Consider the following 20,000-nt stretch of genomic DNA (forward strand, 5'->3'; position numbering starts at 1 on the left):
CCCGCCACATGTATTGCTACCTGGCTAGTATCTTAGTCGAGTTTTTAGTTTGAATTAAAAAGTCTCGAAATATTTTAGTCTAGTTTTAGTCAAAAGAGAACTCAAGGTATCTTAGTCGAAGTTTTAGTTCGACTAAAAGTCTCGGTCATTTTAGTCTAGTTTTAGTCAAAAGAGAACTCAAGGTATCTTAGTCAATTTTTTAGAAGAATAAAAGTATTAGTTATTATTAGTCTAGTTTTTAGTCAAAAGAGAACTCAAGGTATCTTGTCTAGTTTTAGTCAATTAAAAGTCTCGGCATTTTAGTCTAGTTTTAGTCAAAAGAGAACTCAAGGTATCTTAGTTCAATTTTTCGTCGACTAAAAGTCTCGTCATTTTAGTCTAGTTTTAGTCAAAAGAGAACTCAAGGTATCTTAGTCGAGTTTTAGTCGACTAAAAGTCTCGTCATTTTAGTCTAGTTTTAGTCAAAAGAGAACTCAAGGTATCTTAGTCTAGTTTTCGTCGACTAAAAGTCTCGTCATTTTAGTCTAGTTTTAGTCAAAAGAGAACTCAAGGTATCTTAGTCAAGTTTTAGTCGACTAAAAGTCTCGTCATTTTAGTCTAGTTTTAGTCAAAAGAGAACTCAAGGTATCTTAGTCAAAGTTTTAGTTTAATTAAAAAGTCTCGTCATTTTAGTCTAGTTTTAGTCAAAAGAGAACTCAAGGTATTATTTCTTAGTAATTTAGTCTAGTTTTAGTCAAAAGAGAACTCAAGGTATCTTAGTCAAGTTTGTCGACTAAAAGTCTCGGCCATTTTAGTCTAGTTTTAGTCCAAAAGAGAACTCAAGGTATCTTAGTCGAGTTTTAGTCGAACTAAAAAGTCTCGGCCATTTTAGTCTAGTTTTAGTCAAAAGAGAACTCAAGGTATCTTAGTCAAGTTTTAGTCGACTAAAAGTCTCGCCATTTGTCTAGTTTTAGTCAAAAGAGAACTCAAGGTATCTTAGTCAAGTTTTAGTCGACTAAAAGTCTCGCCATTTTAGTCTAGTTTTAGTCAAAAGAGAACTCAAGGTATCTTAGTCGAAGTTTTAGTCGACTAAAAGTCTCGCCATTTTAGTCTAGTTTTTAGTCAAAAGAGAACTCAAGGTATCTTAGTCGAAGTTGTAGTCGACTAAAAGTCTCGCCATTTTAGTCTAGTTTTAGTCAAAAGAGAACTCAAGGTATCTTAGTCAAGTTTTAGTCGACTAAAAGTTCCGCCATTTTAGTCTAGTTTTAGTCAAAAGAGAACTCAAGGTATCTTATAGTTTTAAGTTTTACAAAAGTCTCGCCATTTGTCTAGTTTTAGTCAAAAGAGAACTCAAGGTATCTTAGTCAAGGTAGTTGCGACAAAGTCTCGTCATTTTAGTCTAGTTTTAGTCAAAAGAGAACTCAGTAGTGTTTTAGTTAGTTTTAGTCGGACTAAAAGTCTCGCTATTTTAGTCTAGTTTTAGTCAAAAGAGAACTCAAGGTATCTTAGTCGAAGTTTTAGTCGGAGCAAAAAGTCTCGCCATTTTAGTCTAGTTTTAGTCAAAGAGAACTCAAGGTATCTATTATAGTTTTAGTCGACTAAAAGTCCGGCCATTTGTCTAGTTTAGTCAAAAGAGAACTCAAGGTATCTTAGTCCGTTTTTTAGTCGACTAAAAGTCTCGCCATTTTAGTCTAGTTTTAGCCAAAAGAGAACTCAAGGTATCTTTAAGTTTTATCGACTAAAAGTCTCTCTCATTTTAGTCTAGTTTTAGTCAAAAGAGAACTCAAGGTATCTTAGTCGCGGTAGTCAATTAAAAGTCTCGGCCATTTTAGTCTAGTTTTAGTCAAAAGAGAACTCAAGGTATCTTAGTCGTAGTTTTTTTAGTCGAACTAAAAGTCTCGCCATTTTAGTCTAGTTTTAGGTAAAAGAGAACTCAAGGTATCTTAGTCGAGTTTTTAGGTCGACTAAAAGTCTCGTCATTTTAGTCTAGTTTTAGTCAAAAGAGAACTCAAGGTATCTTAGTCTTTTAGTTCGACTAAAAGTCTCGTCATTTTAGTCTAGTTTTAGTCAAAAGAGAACTCAAGGTATCTTAGTCGAGTTTTAGTCGCACTAAAAGTCTCCGCATTTTAGTCTAGTTTTAGTCAAAAGAGAACTCAAGGTATCTTAGTCAGTTTATCGACTAAAAGCTCTACGTATTTTAGTCTCTAGTTTTAGTCAAAAGAGAACTCAAGGTATCTTAGTTGGGTTTTAGTCAACAAAGCTCTCGCATTTGTCTAGTTTTAGTCAAAAGAGAACTCAAGGTATCTTAGTCAAGTTTTAGTTTGGACTCAAAAGTCTCGCCATTTTAGTCTAGTTTTAGTCAAAAGAGAACTCCAAGGTATCTTAGTCGAAGTTTTAGTCGACTAAAAGTTCTCGCCATTTTAGTCTAGTTTTAGTCAAAAGAGAACTCAAGGTATCTTAGTCGAATTTTAGTCTACTCAAAAGTCTCGCCATTTTAGTCTAGTTTTAGTCAAAAGAGAACTCAAGGTATCTTAGTCAAGTTTTAGTTCGACTAAAAGTCTCGTCATTTTAGTCTAGTTTTAGTCAAAAGAGAACTCAAGGTATCTTAGTCGATTTTAGTCGACTAAAAGTCTCGTCATTTTAGTCTAGTTTTAGTCAAAAGAGAACTCAAGGTATCTTAGTAAGTTTTAGTCGACTAAAAAGTCTCGCATTTAAAAAACTTAGTCTAGTTTTAGTAAAAGAGACTCAAGGTATCTTAGTAATGTTTTAGTCGGACTAAAAAGTCTCGCCATTTTTGTAGTTTAGTCAAAGAGAACTCAAGGTATCTTATATTGGTTTAATGACTTCAGTAAAGTTTTAGGCGGTTAGTATAGCTTTTTAGTCAAAAGTTTACAGAGAACTCAAGGTATCTTGGTCAAGTTTTTAGTCGATGCTAAAAGTCTCGGTCATTTTAGTCTAGTTTTAGTCAAAAAGAGAACTCAAGGTATCTTAGTCGAGTTTTAGTCGACTAAAAGTCGCCTCATTTGTCTAGTTTTAGTCAAAAGAGAACTCAAGGTATCTTAGTCAAGTTTTAGGTCGACTAAAAGTCTCGTCATTTTAGTCTGTTTTAGTCAAAAGAGAACTCAAGGTATCTTAGTTGAGTTTTAGTTCGACTAAAAGTCTCGCCATTTTAGTCTAGTTTTAGTCAAAAGAGAAACTCAAGGTATCTTAGTCAAGTTTTAGTCGACTAAAAGTCTCCGTCATTTTAGTCTAGTTTTAGTCAAAAGAGAACTCAAGGTATCTTAGTCGGGTTTTAGTCGACTAAAAGTTCGCCATTTTAGTCTAGTTTTAGTCAAAAGAGAACTCAAGGTATCTTAGTCTAGTTTTAGTCGACTAAAAGTCTCGTCATTTTAGTCTAGTTTTAGTCAAAAGAGAACTCAAGGTATCTTAGTCAAGTTTTAGTCGACTAAAAGTCTCGTCATTTTAGTCTAGTTTTAGTCAAAAGAGAACTCAAGGTATCTTAGTCGAGTTTTAGTCGACTAAAAGTCTCGCCATTTGTCTAGTTTTAGTCAAAAGAGAACTCAAGGTATCTTAGTCTAGTTTTAGTCGACTAAAAGTCTCGTCATTTTAGTCTAGTTTTAGTCAAAAGAGAACTCAAGGTATCTTAGTCAAGTTTTAGTCGACTAAAAGTCTCGTCATTTTAGTCTAGTTTCAGTCAAAAGAGAACTCAAGGTATCTTAGTCAAGTTTTAGTTGACTAAAAGTTTCGCCATTTGTCTAGTTTTAGTCAAAAGAGAACTCAAGGTATAAATAGCAAAAAATTGCCGGTGCAACACGGATGTCTTCTACTTGATGATTTTATTTCTTAAGGTGCATAACAGTGACTAACGTTTCGATGCATAGTTACATCTTCATCAGACTCTGATTGTCAGAAACGGTCGAAATTAAAATGGGAAAGTTCATGACATGGGAGCAAAAGCAACAACACTTTCTTTACTATTGGGCATTACAAAATCACCCCCTTGTTGCTTGACAGTTGTTAATGTGCTACGTGGTCACTGGAAACTTAATTTATTTAAATAAATGACGACGTAAACTGTAGCTCACACAAGCATTTATGTGTTATTAATCACGTACTGTATGTCTGCAGACAGCAGAATATATTGCACACCCTGACTGACAGTAAACAGGTTTAAAGCGCCCATATTATGCTCATCTTCAGGTTCATAATTGTATTTTAAGGTTGTACCAGAATAGGTTTACATGGTTTAATTATCAAAAAACACCATATTTTTGTTGTACTGCACAGCTCTCTCTCACTGCTGCAGATCCTCTTTTCACCTGGTCTCTGTTTTAGCTACAGAGTGAGACCTCTTTTCTTCTTCTTCTGTACTATCTTTGATTGCATTCACACATGCTCAGTAGCTCAGATGTAGAGCATGTCAGCTAGCTCCATAGACAGTAAAAGAAAGCCTGTTTCTCCAACTTCGGTCGGTTACAAGGCAGGATCAGCTGGGAGACTTCTTCTCTGGCCCATTTTTTCCCCCTCTTATTCACATTATGTTTTAATTATGTAAATAATGCAGGTCTTCTCACATCTCCTGTTGTTTTCCTTCGACAGACAGTGTGTGTTGAGAAAAATGCCTCGCTGGGTGGGACCTGTCTGAACGTCGGCTGCATCCCCTCCAAGGTAAATATTTCATCTGTAGTTTGAGCTGCAGTTTAAAGCGTTATTTATGGTCCTGCAGAGGATCTACGCAGAGCTTTCGCCGTAGCCTATGTAAGGGAAAGTGTGTGTGTGTGTGTGTGTGTGTGTGTGTGTGTGTGTGTGTGTGTGTGTGTGTGTGTGTGTGTGTGTGTGTGTGTGTGTGTGTGTGTGTGTGTGTGTGTGTGTGTGTGTGTGTGTGTACCTGTTTTACTATATTCGTGGGGTCCAAAAAACGGAGAATACAGTATACTTGTGTGGTCTGCACAGCCTTGTGGGGCCCAAAATGCTGCTCCCTACAAGTTTAAAGGGCTGTTTGAGGGTTAAGACTTGGTTTTAGGATTAGGGATAGAATTAGGTTATGGTTAGGGTGAGGGTTAAGGTTAGACATTTAGTTGTGATGGTTAAGGTTAGGGTAAGGGTTAAGGTTAGGCATTTAGTTGTGATGGTTAAGGTAAGGGTAAGGGTTAAGGTTAGGCATTTAGTTGTGATGGTTAAGGTAAGGGTAAGGGTTAAGGTTAGGCATTTAGTGGTGATGGTTAAGGTTAGGGTAAGGGTTAAGGTTAGGCATTTAGTGGTGATGGTTAAGGTTAGGGTAAGGGTTAAGGTTAGGCATTTAGTTGTGATGGTTAGGGTTAGGGTAAGGGTTAAGGTTAGGCATTTAGTTGTGATGGTTAAGGTAAGGGTAAGGGTTAAGGTTAGGCATTTAGTTGTGATGGTTAAGGTAAGGGTAAGGGTTAAGGTTAGGCATTTAGTTGTGATGGTTAAGGTAAGGGTAAGGGGCTAGGGAATGCATTATGACAATTGAGCCGATGCTGCTTGAGCTCCCTCCATTTACATCATAAAAATGTAAAACCCTGCCACGCTGGATTTGTTTTCGGAATCTTTAAGAAATTAAATTAATCTTTAATTTCTTTAAGAATAATACACAAAAACACAGATCAGTGTCACTTTCTCAATCATCTTACATTCATATCGCCCAAATTATGTGTGCAGTGTGCATCATATGGACGGGTGCAGCATCTCCAGCAACACAGAGCTGCCTGTGTGGACGCCTGTCTGTAAATAATACCGGGAATGTAACGCTACCATTTTTCAGGCTACGGCGAAGGTTCGTGTCTCCACGTGTAGCCACAGCGCCGATTTTACGCAGACGCATAAATCATGCTTTAGTCGAACATGTCTGTAGGATTTATCCAATAATTAAATCGGCAAGATATCCTGTTGAGCATTTTATATAGTCTGAGTTCAGTTTATTCTTATACTGCACTATCAATTTTATTATTGTCTTTTAATGTTTTTAATTTGTTTATTAATGTTTTTAAATTGTTTTTAATTGTTTTCTTACTGCTCTTTAATGTTTTATGTAAAGCACTTTGAATTGCCCTGTTGCTGAAATGTGCTCTACAAATAAAGCTGCCTTGCCTTCACAAAGCTGCAGAGTTGTGCACACACACACACACACACACACACACACACACACACACACACACACACACACACACACACACACACACACATAGTTGAACATAAGAAATATGATATGGAAACAGCTTTCCTCCAGCTGTGTTAACGGATGTTTTGTGTCTGCAGGCTCTGCTGAACAACTCCTACTTGTACCACATGGCTCACGGCAAGGACTTCGAAAGCAGAGGCATCGAAAGTAAGAAACTTCTCCGGACTTTAAAGGGACGATTTGCGTAGCTCGGCGCGTCAGCTCATAATATATTTACGTTCCGTGATCTCTGTGCACACGGGTGTTTTTATCTCCAGTAGAGCAGGGGGAACGAGAGGGGGAAACGCCAGAGCAGGGGGAACGAGGCCAGGCAGGGGGCAGGAGGGCAGGGGAGCAGGGGCGAGGGAGCAGGGAGAGCAGGGGGGAGTGCGAGAGCAGGGGGCAGGGGAGGACGCCAGGAGGAGCAGGGGGGGAACGAGGGGGGAAGGAGCAGGGGCGAGGAAACGCAGAGCAGGGGGGGGAGGCAGAGCAGGGGGAACGAGGGGGAAGCAGGAGCAGGGGGAACGAGGAAGCAGGAGCAGGCGAGCAGGGGCATGGGCAGGAGCATGGAGCAGGGGGAAGGGGAAGGAGGCAGGGGGCATGGAGCAGGGGCGGAGGGGACACAGAGCAGGGGACGAGGGGAGCAGAGCATGAGGGGGGAAGCGGAGCAGGGGCAGGGAGCAGGGGAGGGAGGCGTGAGCAGGGGGCGGGAGCAGGACGCAGAGCAGCAGAGCAGGAAGCAGAGCAGGGGGAACGCAGAGCAGGGGAAGCATGGAGCAGGCAGGCAGGAACACGAGAGCAGGGGGAAGGCAAGGGGAGGAGCGAAGGAGGGGGAAACGCCAGAGCAGGGGGAATGAGAGGGGGGAAACATAGCAGAAGATATCCCCCTTTTTTTTCCTTTTTTTTCTTTTTTTTTTTTAAACCAAAACGTAGCCTGAGAGACGCTGACGAGGCCTTCCCGATTGATAACATCTACATCCGTGTATAAAATGGCAGTAAAAGGGTGGTGGTGGCGCAGTGGATATGACACATGCCTTTGGTGTGGGAGACCTGGGTTCGATTCCCACTGCGATACATCAACCAATGTGTCCCTGAGCAAAACACTTAACCCTGGTTGCTCCAGAGGCGTGCGACCTCTGACACACACACGTGTGTGTGTGTGTATGTAAGTCTCTTTGGATAAAAGCGTCAGCTAAATGACGTGTAATGTAAGAAGCGTCTGCTGACTGGAGTCTCTCTCTCAGTTTCAGGCCTGTCGTTGAACCTCGAGAAGATGATGGCTCAGAAGAGCGGAGCGGTCAAAGCCCTGACCGGAGGAATCGCACATCTATTCAAACAGAACAAAGTCAGCCCTCGTTTACTCCCTCGTCTCCTTTTTTAATTTAACGGCTGTTCACTCAGTGTCCTATTAAGACTCTGACCCTCCCTCCCTCCCCTCAGGTGACCCACGTCAGCGGTTTGGGGAGGGTGACTGGTAAGAACCAGGTGACGGCCGTAGCAGCCGACGGCAGCGAGCAGGTCATCAACACCAAGAACATCCTCATCGCCACCGGCTCAGAGGTCACGCCCTTCCCCGGGATCCCGGTACGGCTCTGTTTGAATCCTTACAGCCAAAGTAAAAAAAAAAAAAGTACTAATACCACTCTGGGAAAATACTCCACTTCAAGTTAAAGTGATGGTTCGGAGTAATGTCCCCCTAGGGTCCTTTGCACAATGACCTCGAGCCAAACACCCCCCCAGAAGCTTTTTTCACCTGGGTCGAACATTGGGAGAGTTAGCTAGAGTAGCGTTAGCCGCTGAGTAGCTTAGCGCAGGGGCTAATGGACCCACGTTTGTATCTCTTAAATGACCCCACTAATAATGCCCGAAATGATACCAAAGGTCTACACTAGTATATATAGGTTATGCTCTCATAAAACGATGGATTGGAAAGTTTGTAAGTACTCCATAAGTTTATGTAAATAACACTTGCCTGCTGGCTTCTGCTCTCTGCTGTTGTTGCTGCTGCTGTGAGACGAGTGCTTAGGGACCGTCTACAAATTACAACACCGAAAAGATGCAACAAAAATATTTTTTAATTTAACTTATTTTTTAAAGTAAGTGCTGTAGTATAACTAGCAGGAGACAAGTAATAATTGAGGTAAGTTTGGAGACATTACCTTATTTAATCATTGAATTAATACATATTTTTGTTGTATCTCTTTTCGGTGTAGTAATTTGTAGACGGTCCCTAAGCACTCGTCTAACTGCAGGTAGCAGCAGCAGAGAGCTGAAGAGAGCAGGCAAGTGTTCATAAACTTCTGGTGTACTTACAAACTTTCCAATCCATCGTTTTATGAGTACATAACCTATATTTACTAGTGTAGACCTTTGGTATAATTTCGGGCATTATTAGTGGGGTCATTTAAGAGATACAAACGTGGGTCCATTAGCCCCTGCGCTAAGCTACTCAGCGGCTAACGCTACTCTACGCTAACTCGCCCAATGTTCGACCCAGGTGAAAAAAGCTTCTGGGGGGGTGTTTGGCTCGAGGTCATGGTGCAAAGGACCCTAGGGTGAATTACTCCGAACCATCACTTTAAAGTCCTGCATTTTAAAAAGTATTCTATCGGTTGTTTCTGCATTGATATTCCTGCTGTGTATGTTGCATTTTACTGCTGTAGATGTTTAAGGTGGTGCTCCTTTGATATTCTCTGGGTAGTTTAAGCTACAGCAATACATCATATTCTATCTATCTATCTATCTATCTATCTATCTATCTATCTATCTCACTCTCACTAGATCAGGGGTGTCAAACTCATTTTCCCAGAGGGCCACACCGGATAAAGAGAATCACACCAAGGGCCAGACATGGAGAGTTTATTGACGTGCTTTTGTTACTGCATGTCACTTTTTTCCTCATTTTTTGTTGCTTTTGTTCTGACTTTTTTGTGGCTTTCTCAGACATTTGTCACCTTTTTTGTAAATTTGTCGCTTTTTTTGTTGGCATGAAGCCCTACAAGTGTCATCAAAAGAGAGTTTCACCATCGTAGAGTTTAGCAAATCAAGCAAAACAATGATTAAATTTTTTTTAACAACAACTTATTCTCAGCCTGAATATGAAAACTCTCTCTCTCTGCTTCTTCTGGGGGAATTTCTGAGTCTCAGAGTCGGCAAATCTGCCCAAATTCTGCTTTGAATGTCAGGTAATTGCAGTTTAAAAAACAGTTTCCTGTGTTTTTGGTTTGGCGCACAACTAGGCGAGCCAAAATGTATTGTGAACCTAAATTGGTATACGGGACGGATCTAGTGTGATCTAGATCATCATGTTTGTAGCGTTGCTGTCCTGTGAGGACCACGTGTCTCTAAAAAGTTCCGAAAAAACAGCCCTGTTTTCATCTTTGTGACGATGCATTTTCCAGCTGATCAGAGAGGCTTTTTAAAAGACTTTATTCAGCTTTTAAGGAGGAGGATTAAGGAACACTTCATCCTTCAGTTTCTCACAGATTAAAGTTAAATATGTAAAAATTAAACATGTAACTGTGTTTTAAAACATCTTTTACAGTCTTGAATGTTTTCATTTCTTTGTAGATCGATGAGGACACCATCGTGTCGTCAACAGGAGCTCTGTCCCTGAAGAAAGTCCCCGAGGAGATGATCGTGATCGGAGCCGGAGTCATCGGAGTGGAGCTGGTCAGCATCTCCTTATTCTGGTTCGGTGTCGCCAGTTTGTAGTCCAATCGGAGCGTAGAACCCCAAAAGTGAAAGATATTTTTAGAAGGAGTTGTAAAATTATGAAATAAAAGTCGGTCTTAAACTAGCAAAGACGCTTGCGTCCAGCTTTGCGCCGCGCAGGATGCGAGATAGGACCATGAATCGTGTTTTACGGTAACCGCAGCCCAGCTGGCGCTCATATGTGACGTCATGAAATCGGCGTGACCATTTTTACCGGCGCTGGTGGTCGCGACACTAGCTGCAGTCTTCTCCTGAGCAGAGGTGGCGCTAATGAGCAAAGGCTACCGACGCTGCTCTTTCTACGGACTAGAAGAAGAAGAAGAAGAAGGTAAACAACGGCAGAACTGGCAGCAGCATCTGTCAGTACCCGATCCGTTCCACCTGCACGATCCGTTCTGCGCATGCGCAAGATGTTCACACGCTAGCCTCCAGCTAACGTTAGTTAGCTAATAGCTAATTCGGCGGACCGCTAGGTGATTATAGCGGTCTGCCGTTAGCCTCCACCGGGAAGCTAACGTTAGTTTAGCTAACGGTTAATTCGGGCGGACCGCTAGGTGATTATAGCGGTCTGCCGTTAGCCTCCACCGGGAAGCTAACGTTAGTTCAGCTAACGGTTAATTTGGCTAACCGCTAGTTGATTGCAGCGGTCTGCCGTTAGCCTCCACAGTTAAGCTAACGTTAGTTTAGCTAACAGCTAATTCGGCTAACCGCTAGCTGAGACAGCATGTACTAACTTTAAAAGACCCTCAAAATAAAACTTGAAAATAAACGTTAACATATATAACAGCTGTTACGTTAGTTCTACTTTACTTCTTGTGCTCATTTAAAATACAATCACTCAACACTTGTCTTTATTGTTATTACTGTAATGTCTTAATTTAGCTGTAGCCTGCTTCTCCCATTAAGTTTGACTTAACGTTATTTTAGACTGAATCTAGCTGCAGAAACAACGTAACCAGTGGGGCGGTGCCTGTTATTTCGAGGTGGCATGAACGCAGCATTATCATCTGCGTCTACGTCATGGCATACGTGTCATCTTGCACATGCGCAGAACGGATCGTGCAGGTGGAACGGATCGGTACTGACAGCAGCATTGACGTCAATGCTTCGATTTGATTGGACGAGCTACTTGGTGGGATCGAGCCTTTCATTCGCCATTAAAGAACTCTTAACCCGGTGAGTTCACCAGAGAGACCTGCAGTCGCTCCGAGAGTCCTGGCAGCACGCTGTCGGCGAACTCATTCAGGCTTCCTGTTTCCTCTTTGTCGCGCGCCGCTGAAAAAAAAAAAAAAGGAGCTGTGCGCGACCTCGGCTCGCGCGCCATAAATCGGACATGCTGGACGCATCATTTTGACGTCCCGATGTCGCGCGCCACCTTGGATGCGTCTAGTATATAACACGTTTGAGTGTGTGAGTGTTGTGAGTGTGGTAAGTGTTATGTCCTCCCGTCCTGTAGGGGTCAGTGTGGCAGCGTCTGGGCTCTAAAGTCACAGCGGTGGAGTTCCTGGGCCACGTGGGCGGCATGGGCATCGACATGGAGATGTCCAAGACCTTCCAGCGCATCCTGCAGAAGCAGGGATTCAAGTTCAAGCTCGGCACCAAAGTCCTGGGAGCCACCAAGAGGCCCGACGGCAAGATCGATGTGGCGTGAGTACAGCGCACAGAGTCTGGATTAGTCTGTTTTTCAGGGTTCCTGCAGGGTGTTAAAAGTAGTAATAAAGTCTTAAAGTTAATAAGGGGCTGCACGAAAATATCACAAAAAGAAATATTGCTTCTAACAGGGCTGTGCAATTAATCGAAATGTAATCGTCATTATGATTTCGGCTCCCAATGATCACAAAAACAGAATTATCGAGGAAAAACTATTATTTAGCTCATTACGTTTTGCAAGAAAACTCTTATTTTCTCGTTTTCTGAATGAAAAAATAAAGTTTAAATAGGAAAAGTATTAAAAATGTTGTTTTTTTTTACTGTTGATTTATTTAACTTTTTCCACTGTTTTTTGAAGTTCAGTAACTGCAACATCTTTCCAGCAGTCGACGAGTAATCGTGTTAAATTATTCGTGATTTCAATATTGACCGAAATAATCGTGATTATAGTTTTTTTTTTCCATAATCGAACAGCCCTAACTTGCGATAAATAAATAGACGTTAAAGTGTTCTCAGTTCTGCAGCATTCAGTATTCTGCTAAAACGCAACAAAACTGCTTCTTGAATTTACAACAAACAAAAAGAAATAATTTCTAAAATTCTTTAATTGAACAAATTAAACATTAAAGTGAACATATTAATGACAGTTTCATTTTAAAGTGCAGTTTTCTGCTGATATTTTCTCTCCACTCTACACAAAAGATCTTGGAGTGTCTTTGGCGAGATATGTCGCAGCCTTTCGCGATGCGTTTATCGCGCCGGTTGTATATTGCGATGACAATAAAAAAACAAAACGATATATTGTGCAGCCCTAAATTTAATATTCTAAACATACTCCCTTAAAACTATTGAACTGGGGCGACCTCTAGCTCACCCAGTAGAGCGTGCGCCCCATATATCCTGAGTCCTTTGCAGTGGCCCGGGTTAGAGTCCGACCTGCGGCCCTTTGCTGCGTGTCATCCTCTCTCTCTCCCACCTTTCCTGTCTATCCATCGTCACTATTAGATAAAGGGGGAAAAAGCCCGAAAAAATAATCTTTAACCCTCCTGTTTGTCCTCAGGTCAGATTTGACCCTAAAAGGTTTTTATATCAGAAATTTGGGTTTCTTTCAACCTAATTTTTTTTTTACAAAAATATTTTACTTGTTCATTGTACTCTTCACGAGTAAAATGAATAATAAGTTCACTATTTTCATTGAATTTGGGTGTTTTTATTAAATTTTATAGCATTTGAAAAAAAAAAAAAAACGTCGGGAAAAAGTGACAAAAAAGTAGATAAAATTGACGTCGTTCAAAACAAAAATGTCAAAAGATGACCAAAAAGTTGAAATATAAGAAAGCTTTGCATTTAACATAGTAGAAGGATCAGTAGGAGTTAGATTTTTAAGTGGCATGTCCTTCACCGTAAGATGTAAAATATAACTTTTAACGTTAAAATAACATAAAAATATATAAAATAATGTAAATATAGACGTAAAATATATAAAATAACAAAAATATATAAAATAACGTAAATATAGACGTAAAATATATAAAATAACAAAAATATATAAAATAACGTAAATATAGACGTAAAATATATAAAATAACAAAAATATATAAAATAACGTAAATATAGACGTAAAATATATAAAATAAAGTCAACATAGATGTAAAATATATAAAATAACATAAAAATATATAGAATAACGTAAATATAGACGTAAAATATATAAAATAAAGTCAACATAGACGTAAAATATATAAAATAACATAAAAATATATAAAATAACGTAAATATAGACGTAAAATATATAAAATAACATAAAAATATATAAAATAAAGTCAACATAGACGTAAAATATATAAAATAACATAAAAATATATAAAATAACGTAAATATAGACGTAAAATATATAAAATAACGTAAATATAGACATAAAATATATAAAATAACATAAAAATATATAAAATAAAGTCAACATAGACGTAAAATATATAAAATAACAAATATATAAAATGTAAATATAGACGTAAAATATATTAAATAAAGTCAACATAGGCGTAAAATATATAAAATAATGTAAATATAGACGTAAAATATATAAAATAAAAATATATATAACGTCAATATAGACATCAAATGTATAAAATAACATGAAAATATATAAAATAACGTCAATATAGACATCAAATGTATAAAATAACATGAAAATATATAAAATAACGTCAATATAGACATCAAATATATAAAGTAACATAAACTGTTGGGTTTAGGAAAAGAAGAACGGGGAAAGCCTATGTGAAACGAGCCTCGTGTGTTTTGTCCCTCACACACACATTCTTCCAATTCACACACAGTTGGCATATGGAAGTTAATGCTACTGGCACATGCCACTTAAAAATCTAACTCCCTCTCAGAAGGGTCAATATGTAGAATGAATAAACGCAATCAAATCGTAATATCTGGCAGAAAAATGGCGATCCGATTTCCCCTCCCTCTGGTTCAGCCCTAGTAGTTCTATGTTCTGTATTTGAAATGGAAACCATAGCAGCCGTTTTGTGACCCTGTGTGTTTCAGGGTGGAGGCGGCGGCCGGAGGGAAGAGCGAGACTCTGACGTGCGACGTGCTGCTGGTCTGCATCGGCCGACGGCCGTTCACGGAGAACCTGGGTCTGGACTCTGTCGGCATCGAGCTGGACAACCGGGGACGCATCCCCGTCAACAACCGCTTCCAGACCAAAGTACCCAGGTACCACCCGGCTCAGGCCGTCTGTGTGCACGTTTAATAACAACATACAGGCTGGGCTTTCCCTGCCATTGCAAGGCTTGCGCTTTAATGTACTTACATATTTTACATACTTTTAGAATAATGTGCTACAAAGTTCCCCGGTCAGTCAAAACACAGAAATTGCACTACTACTACTACTACTACTACTATAAGGAAAGCTCATGTTGGACTGGCTCTAGTGGCTGTAATTCTGCACCAAGGCTTGATTTCAGGAAAAAGACTTCAGATACAGTATTAGGGGACCACTAAGGCCTATATAAAAGAGACTTCAGATACAGTATTAGGGGACCACTAAGGTCTATATAAAAGAGACTTCAGATACAGTATTAGGGGACCACTAAGGTCTAAATAAGAGACTTCAGATACAGTATTAGGGGACCACTAAGGTCTATATAAAAGAGACTTCAGATACAGTATTAGGGGACCACTAAGGTCTAAATAAGAGACTTCAGATACAGTATTAGGGGACCACTAAGGTCTATATAAAAGATACTTCAGATACAGTATTAGGGGACCACTAAGGTCTAAATAAGAGACTTCAGATACAGTATTAGGGGACCACTAAGGTCTATATAAAAGAGACTTCAGATACAGTATTAGGGGACCACCAAGGTCTATATAAAAGAGACTTCAGATACAGTATTAGGGGACCACTAAGGTCTATATAAAAGAGACTTCAGATACAGTATTAGGGGACCACTAAGGCCTATATAAAAGAGACTTCAGATACAGTATTAGGGGACCACTAAGGCCTATATAAAAGACTTCAGATACAGTATTAGGGGACCACTAAGGTCTATATAAAAGAGACTTCAGATACAGTATTAGGGGACCACTAAGGTCTATATAAAAGAGACTTCAGATACAGTATTAGGGGACCACTAAGGCCTATATAAAAGAGACTTCAGATACAGTATTAGGGGACCACTAAGGCCTATATAAAAGACTTCAGATACAGTATTAGGGGACCACTAAGGTCTATATAAAAGAGACTTCAGATACAGTATTAGGGGACCACTAAGGTCTATATAAAAGACACTTCAGATACAGTATTAGAGGACCACTAAGGCCTATATAAAAGAGACTTCAGATACAGTATTAGGGGACCACTAAGGTCTATATAAATGACTTCAGATACAGTATTAGGGGACCACTAAGGTCTATATAAAAGAGACTTCAGATACAGTATTAGGGGACCACTAAGGTCTATATAAAAGAGACTTCAGATACAGTATTAGGGGACCACTAAGGTCTATATAAAAGAGACTTCAGATACAGTATTAGGGGACCACTAAGGCCTATATAAAAGAGACTTCAGATACAGTATTAGGGGACCACTAAGGCCTATATAAAAGAGACTTCAGATACAGTATTAGGGGACCACTAAGGTCTATATAAAAGAGACTTCAGATACAGTATTAGGGGACCACTAAGGTCTATATAAAAGAGACTTCAGATACAGTATTAGGGGACCACTAAGGTCTATATAAAAGCATCCAAAGAGCACAATCTCATGGGACCTTTAATGTACTTATATACTTACTTTACATACTTTTAGCATAACGTGCTACAAAGTTCCCCAGTCAGTCACGAACACTGCACCTTCAGAGTATTTTATAAGAACAGAGTTGGACTGATCTTCAAACCATTCTCCACTGAGCTACTCGCAGTGACTGTGACCTATTATTATTTCCTGTGGTTACTTCACAATAAAAGCCTCGTTGAAACTCTTTCTCAGCAGACTTTGTCTCCAGGTTCAGCCCGTTGATATTCAAAACTAAACTTCTACGCTTAGGGTGCACTGAACGCGTAACGTATGCAGACTGTTCGCGGAGCGGATGTGCCGCTGAATATATCTTGTAACCGGCTACACCTGCAGCGCCACACACGGTGTAGGATTGTGTGAGTCGCAGGCGAGAAAGAAAAAACAGAAACTCTGAAAATCAAACTCCCAATAACAGTCACAGTCATGACGTCATTTCCTGTATATTGGCAGTTTTAAAGTGCCCATATTATGAAAAAAACACTTTTTCTGGTGATTTGGGGTGTTCTTTTGTGTCTCTGGTGCTTCCACACACATTCACATTTTGAAAATAATCCATCCATGCGGTTTTGAGTGAGATACGGTTTCTGAATGTGTCCTGCCTTCAGTCTCCTGGTGAGCTGTTCAAAATCGGCCTCGGACTGTGACATCACAGTCCGAAATGAGCTGGCTAACCACAACCGTTAGCTCGTAGCGTTAGCCGGCTAACGCTAATGCTAGCATGCTACGTCGTTCTCAATAGCAAAGCACTGCTACAACACACAAGTTCACCATAATCTCCAAAAGAACTACTTACATGTGCGCCCTCATTTAGAAGAAGTCTCCCAGCTGATCCTGCCTTGTAACTGACCAAAGTTGGAGAAACAGGCTTTCTTTTACTGTCTCTAGAGTTAGCTAGCCGACATGATCTACATCTGAGCTACTGAGCATGTGCGAGTGCAATCAAAGATAGTACAGAAGAAGAAAAGAGGTCTCACTCTGTAGCTAAAACAGAAACCAGGTGAAAAGAGGATCTGCAGCAGTGAGAGAGAGCTGTGCATTACAACAACAATATGGTGTTTTTTGAAAATTAAACCATGTAAACCTATTCTGGTAAAACCTTAAAATACAGTTATGAACCTGAAAATGAGCATAATATGGGCGCTTTAATTTAAAACAAATATAGACACTTTTATGATCCATTTCTGTGTAAAAGTGCCACACACACGTTTACTGTGTTAAAGGACTGAGGATGGGAGGAGGATTCGGTCTCAGATTCGGCAGAATCTTAACCAGTGGATTCGGTATTTGGCCGAACCCCAAAAATCTGCATTCGGTGCATCCTTAGTTTCCGGTTTTTCCTGTACGGGACTCTCGCACCGCCTCAAACCACAGCTCAAAAAACACACCGACAAATCTGATCTCCGGTTACATGACTGGCCACCGCAGCGTGACTTGGGCTTGCATTTCTCTAAAAAAAAAAATGTAGTCGGTCTCAACTTCTCGCCGCACGCCCGCTGCAGTTTTTTGCCTAAACGCACTAACCCCCCATTCAAAAAGAAAGGAAAGCGCTGCGTTCTCGCAGCATCGTCTGAACGCAGCCCGATAGCCGAGACACGCACCAGCCAGACGGCCGACTGTCGGCAGAAAAGTCGGCCGAGATGATCAGTCGGGTCCCCGAGGTCCAAAATAAACTGCCTGGAGACACCGACATGAGAAACGTTAATACGTCTCCATAGCAGCAGGCAGAGCTACTCTGTTGTTGCCCAAGAAATGACAACCGGGGCTGCTGATTGGACGAAACGCGTCACATGGGTTTGTTTTCTCTGGAAATTCAAAGCCAGACTGTCGTGGCGGCTCGTTCAGAATCCGATCTCTCATATTGGAGTAAAATAGTTCACCGAGACATGTTTCTGAGAACATTTTAAGAGAGAAATAGTGTCTGTGTGTGTGTGTGTGTGTCTCTGTGTGTGTGTGTCTGTCTCTGTGTGTGTGTCTGTGTGTGTCTGTCTCTGTGTGTGTCTGTGTGTCTGTCTCTGTGTGTGTGTGTGTGTGTGTGTGTGTGTGTCTGTCTCTGTGTGTGTGTGTGTGTGTTCGTCTCTGTGTGTGTGTGTGTGTGTGTGTGTGTGTCTGTCTCTGTCTGTCTGTGTGTGTGTCTGTGTGTGTGTCTGTGTGTGTGTGTGTGTGTGTGTGTGTGTGTGTGTGTGTGTCTCTGTGTGTGTGTGTGTCTCGTGTGTCTCGGTGTGTGTGTGTCTCTTTGTGTGTGTGTGTGTGTCTGTCTCTGTGTGTGTGTGTGTGTGTCTGTCTGTGTGTGTGTGTGTGTGTGTGTCTGCCTCTGTGTGTGTGTGTGTGTCTGCGTGTGTGTGTGTGTGTCTGTCTCTGTGTGTGTGTCTGTCTCTGTGTGTGTGTGTGTGTCTCTTGTGTGTGTGTGTGTGTGTGTCTGTGTCTCTGTGTTCTTGTGTGTGTGTGTCTCTGTGTGTGTGTGTGTGTGTGTGTGTGTGTGTTTCTCTGTGTGTGTGTGTGTGTGTGTGTGTGTGTGTGTGTGTGTGTGTGTGTGTCTTCTCTCTTGTGTGTGTGTGTGTCTCTGTGTGTGTGTGTGTGTGTGTGTGTGTGTGTGTGTGTCTGTGTGTGTGTGTGTGTGTGTGTGTGTGTGTGTGTGTGTGTGTGTGTCTCTCTCTGTGTGTGTGTGTGTGTGTGTGTGTGTGTGTCTGTCTCTCTGTGTGTGTGTCTGTCTCTGTGTGTGTCTCTCTCTCTCTCTCTCTCTGTGTGTGTGTGTGTCTCTATCTCTGTGTGTGTGTGTGTGTGTGTGTGTGTGTGTGTGTGTGTGTGTGTGTGTGTGTGTGTGTGTGTGTGTGTGTGTCTGTCTCTGTGTGTGTGTGTGCAGTTGCTGAATCTGTCTTCATTTCAGCTCATCAAAGGTCAGTTTAAAAGATTTTCATCAGATGTTGAGAGACTCTAGTCACGCTCATCCCGCTCCTTGTTTCCGGGAGATTCCCGACTGCCCCGCCTCCGACTGAACACGTCCGGTCGGCCAAAATGAACGCCGACAGCCCCCGCGGGACGCACCGAACAGACTCGAGTCACCGACCTCGAGTAAACTTTCTCCCTCTCCTCCCTCCAGTATTTATGCCATCGGTGACGTGGTTGCCGGGCCGATGTTGGCGCACAAGGCCGAGGACGAGGGCATCATCACGGTGGAGGGCATGGCCGGCGGCGCCGTGCACATCGACTACAACTGCGTTCCCTCCGTTATCTACACGCACCCCGAGGTGGCCTGGGTGGGCAAGACGGAGGAGCAGCTCAAAGAGGAGGTGAGAGTTCCTATGTCCGTTCACTGTTCCTGTAACTAGCACCTCCATCCATGTCATGCCATGTCAGGGTTCATATATACGTTTTGAACAAAACCAGGAAAAGTTATGGAATTTGGAAAAGGCAAATTCCAGCCCTGGAAAGGTTTTGGAAACATAAAAAGACCCAGAAAGTTTTGGGAAAGTCTAGGGCTGGTCCGAATACCATTTTTTGAGCTTCGAAGCTTCAGTAGTAATGAGCATCGAATATTCGAAGCTTCGTAGAGAGGGGGCTGAACCTATTATTATCTCTAATAAAGGCAGGAATCTCTATGTGTCTGTCTGTTTGTTTGCATGTTGATTATTTTGAGAACCTTTCATCCAAACGACTTGACAAGGTAGTGCAGTGTCGTATTTGGTGCAATATAGATCGACAGGCCAGACGCGTTCAGAATTAATAAACTTTTAACCTCTTGGATCGCCCTCCTGTCAACGGGACACTTTGTGACTGGGGCGTCGCTGTTACCTCGATAAAACTTCCACTCATGAGCGTTTTTATAACTTTAAAGCATTAAATCTTCAAAATATACAGCCACGTACACTGTTACAACTGTTACAAAGTAAAAGAAAATAAAACAACTCAGCCGTGCATGCATACCTGTTGTCGTTGTCGTAGTCCTTTCAGCAACAAAGTGGTATTTTTACCAAAACTTGATTTTCATAAATCCCCAAGAGTCCGAGGAAATGTAATATCCAAGCTTTATATTCCAAAACGATCTCTTCGCCTCACAATGTTGAAGTTTCTGGCCGAATCACAAGGAAAACGCGAAACGGTTTTCCATTTCCGCACTTGTTATCGCCGCTAGCTTCTCTGCCCAGCTCGCTAAATGCATTGAAGTGG

The 20,000-nt window shown here is 41.1% G+C and overlaps 1 protein-coding gene across 1 annotated transcript in view; it reads left to right on the forward strand.

Annotated features, from left to right (window-relative positions):
• dldh (dihydrolipoamide dehydrogenase) overlaps nt 1–20,000 on the forward strand; it is a 34,623-nt gene that overhangs the window by 10,535 nt on the left and 4,088 nt on the right. Inside the window, exons 4-11 of the mRNA XM_039809091.1 lie at nt 4,579–4,647; nt 6,256–6,325; nt 7,402–7,502; nt 7,598–7,741; nt 9,728–9,829; nt 11,328–11,518; nt 14,081–14,251; nt 18,934–19,123. Of these exons, the coding sequence (XP_039665025.1) occupies nt 4,579–4,647; nt 6,256–6,325; nt 7,402–7,502; nt 7,598–7,741; nt 9,728–9,829; nt 11,328–11,518; nt 14,081–14,251; nt 18,934–19,123 (1,038 nt within the window). The remainder of the gene's footprint in view (nt 1–4,578; nt 4,648–6,255; nt 6,326–7,401; nt 7,503–7,597; nt 7,742–9,727; nt 9,830–11,327; nt 11,519–14,080; nt 14,252–18,933; nt 19,124–20,000) is intronic.

This window comes from Perca fluviatilis, chromosome 8, assembly GCF_010015445.1.
Source record: "Perca fluviatilis chromosome 8, GENO_Pfluv_1.0, whole genome shotgun sequence".
Classification (NCBI taxonomy): Eukaryota; Metazoa; Chordata; class Actinopteri; order Perciformes; family Percidae; genus Perca; species Perca fluviatilis.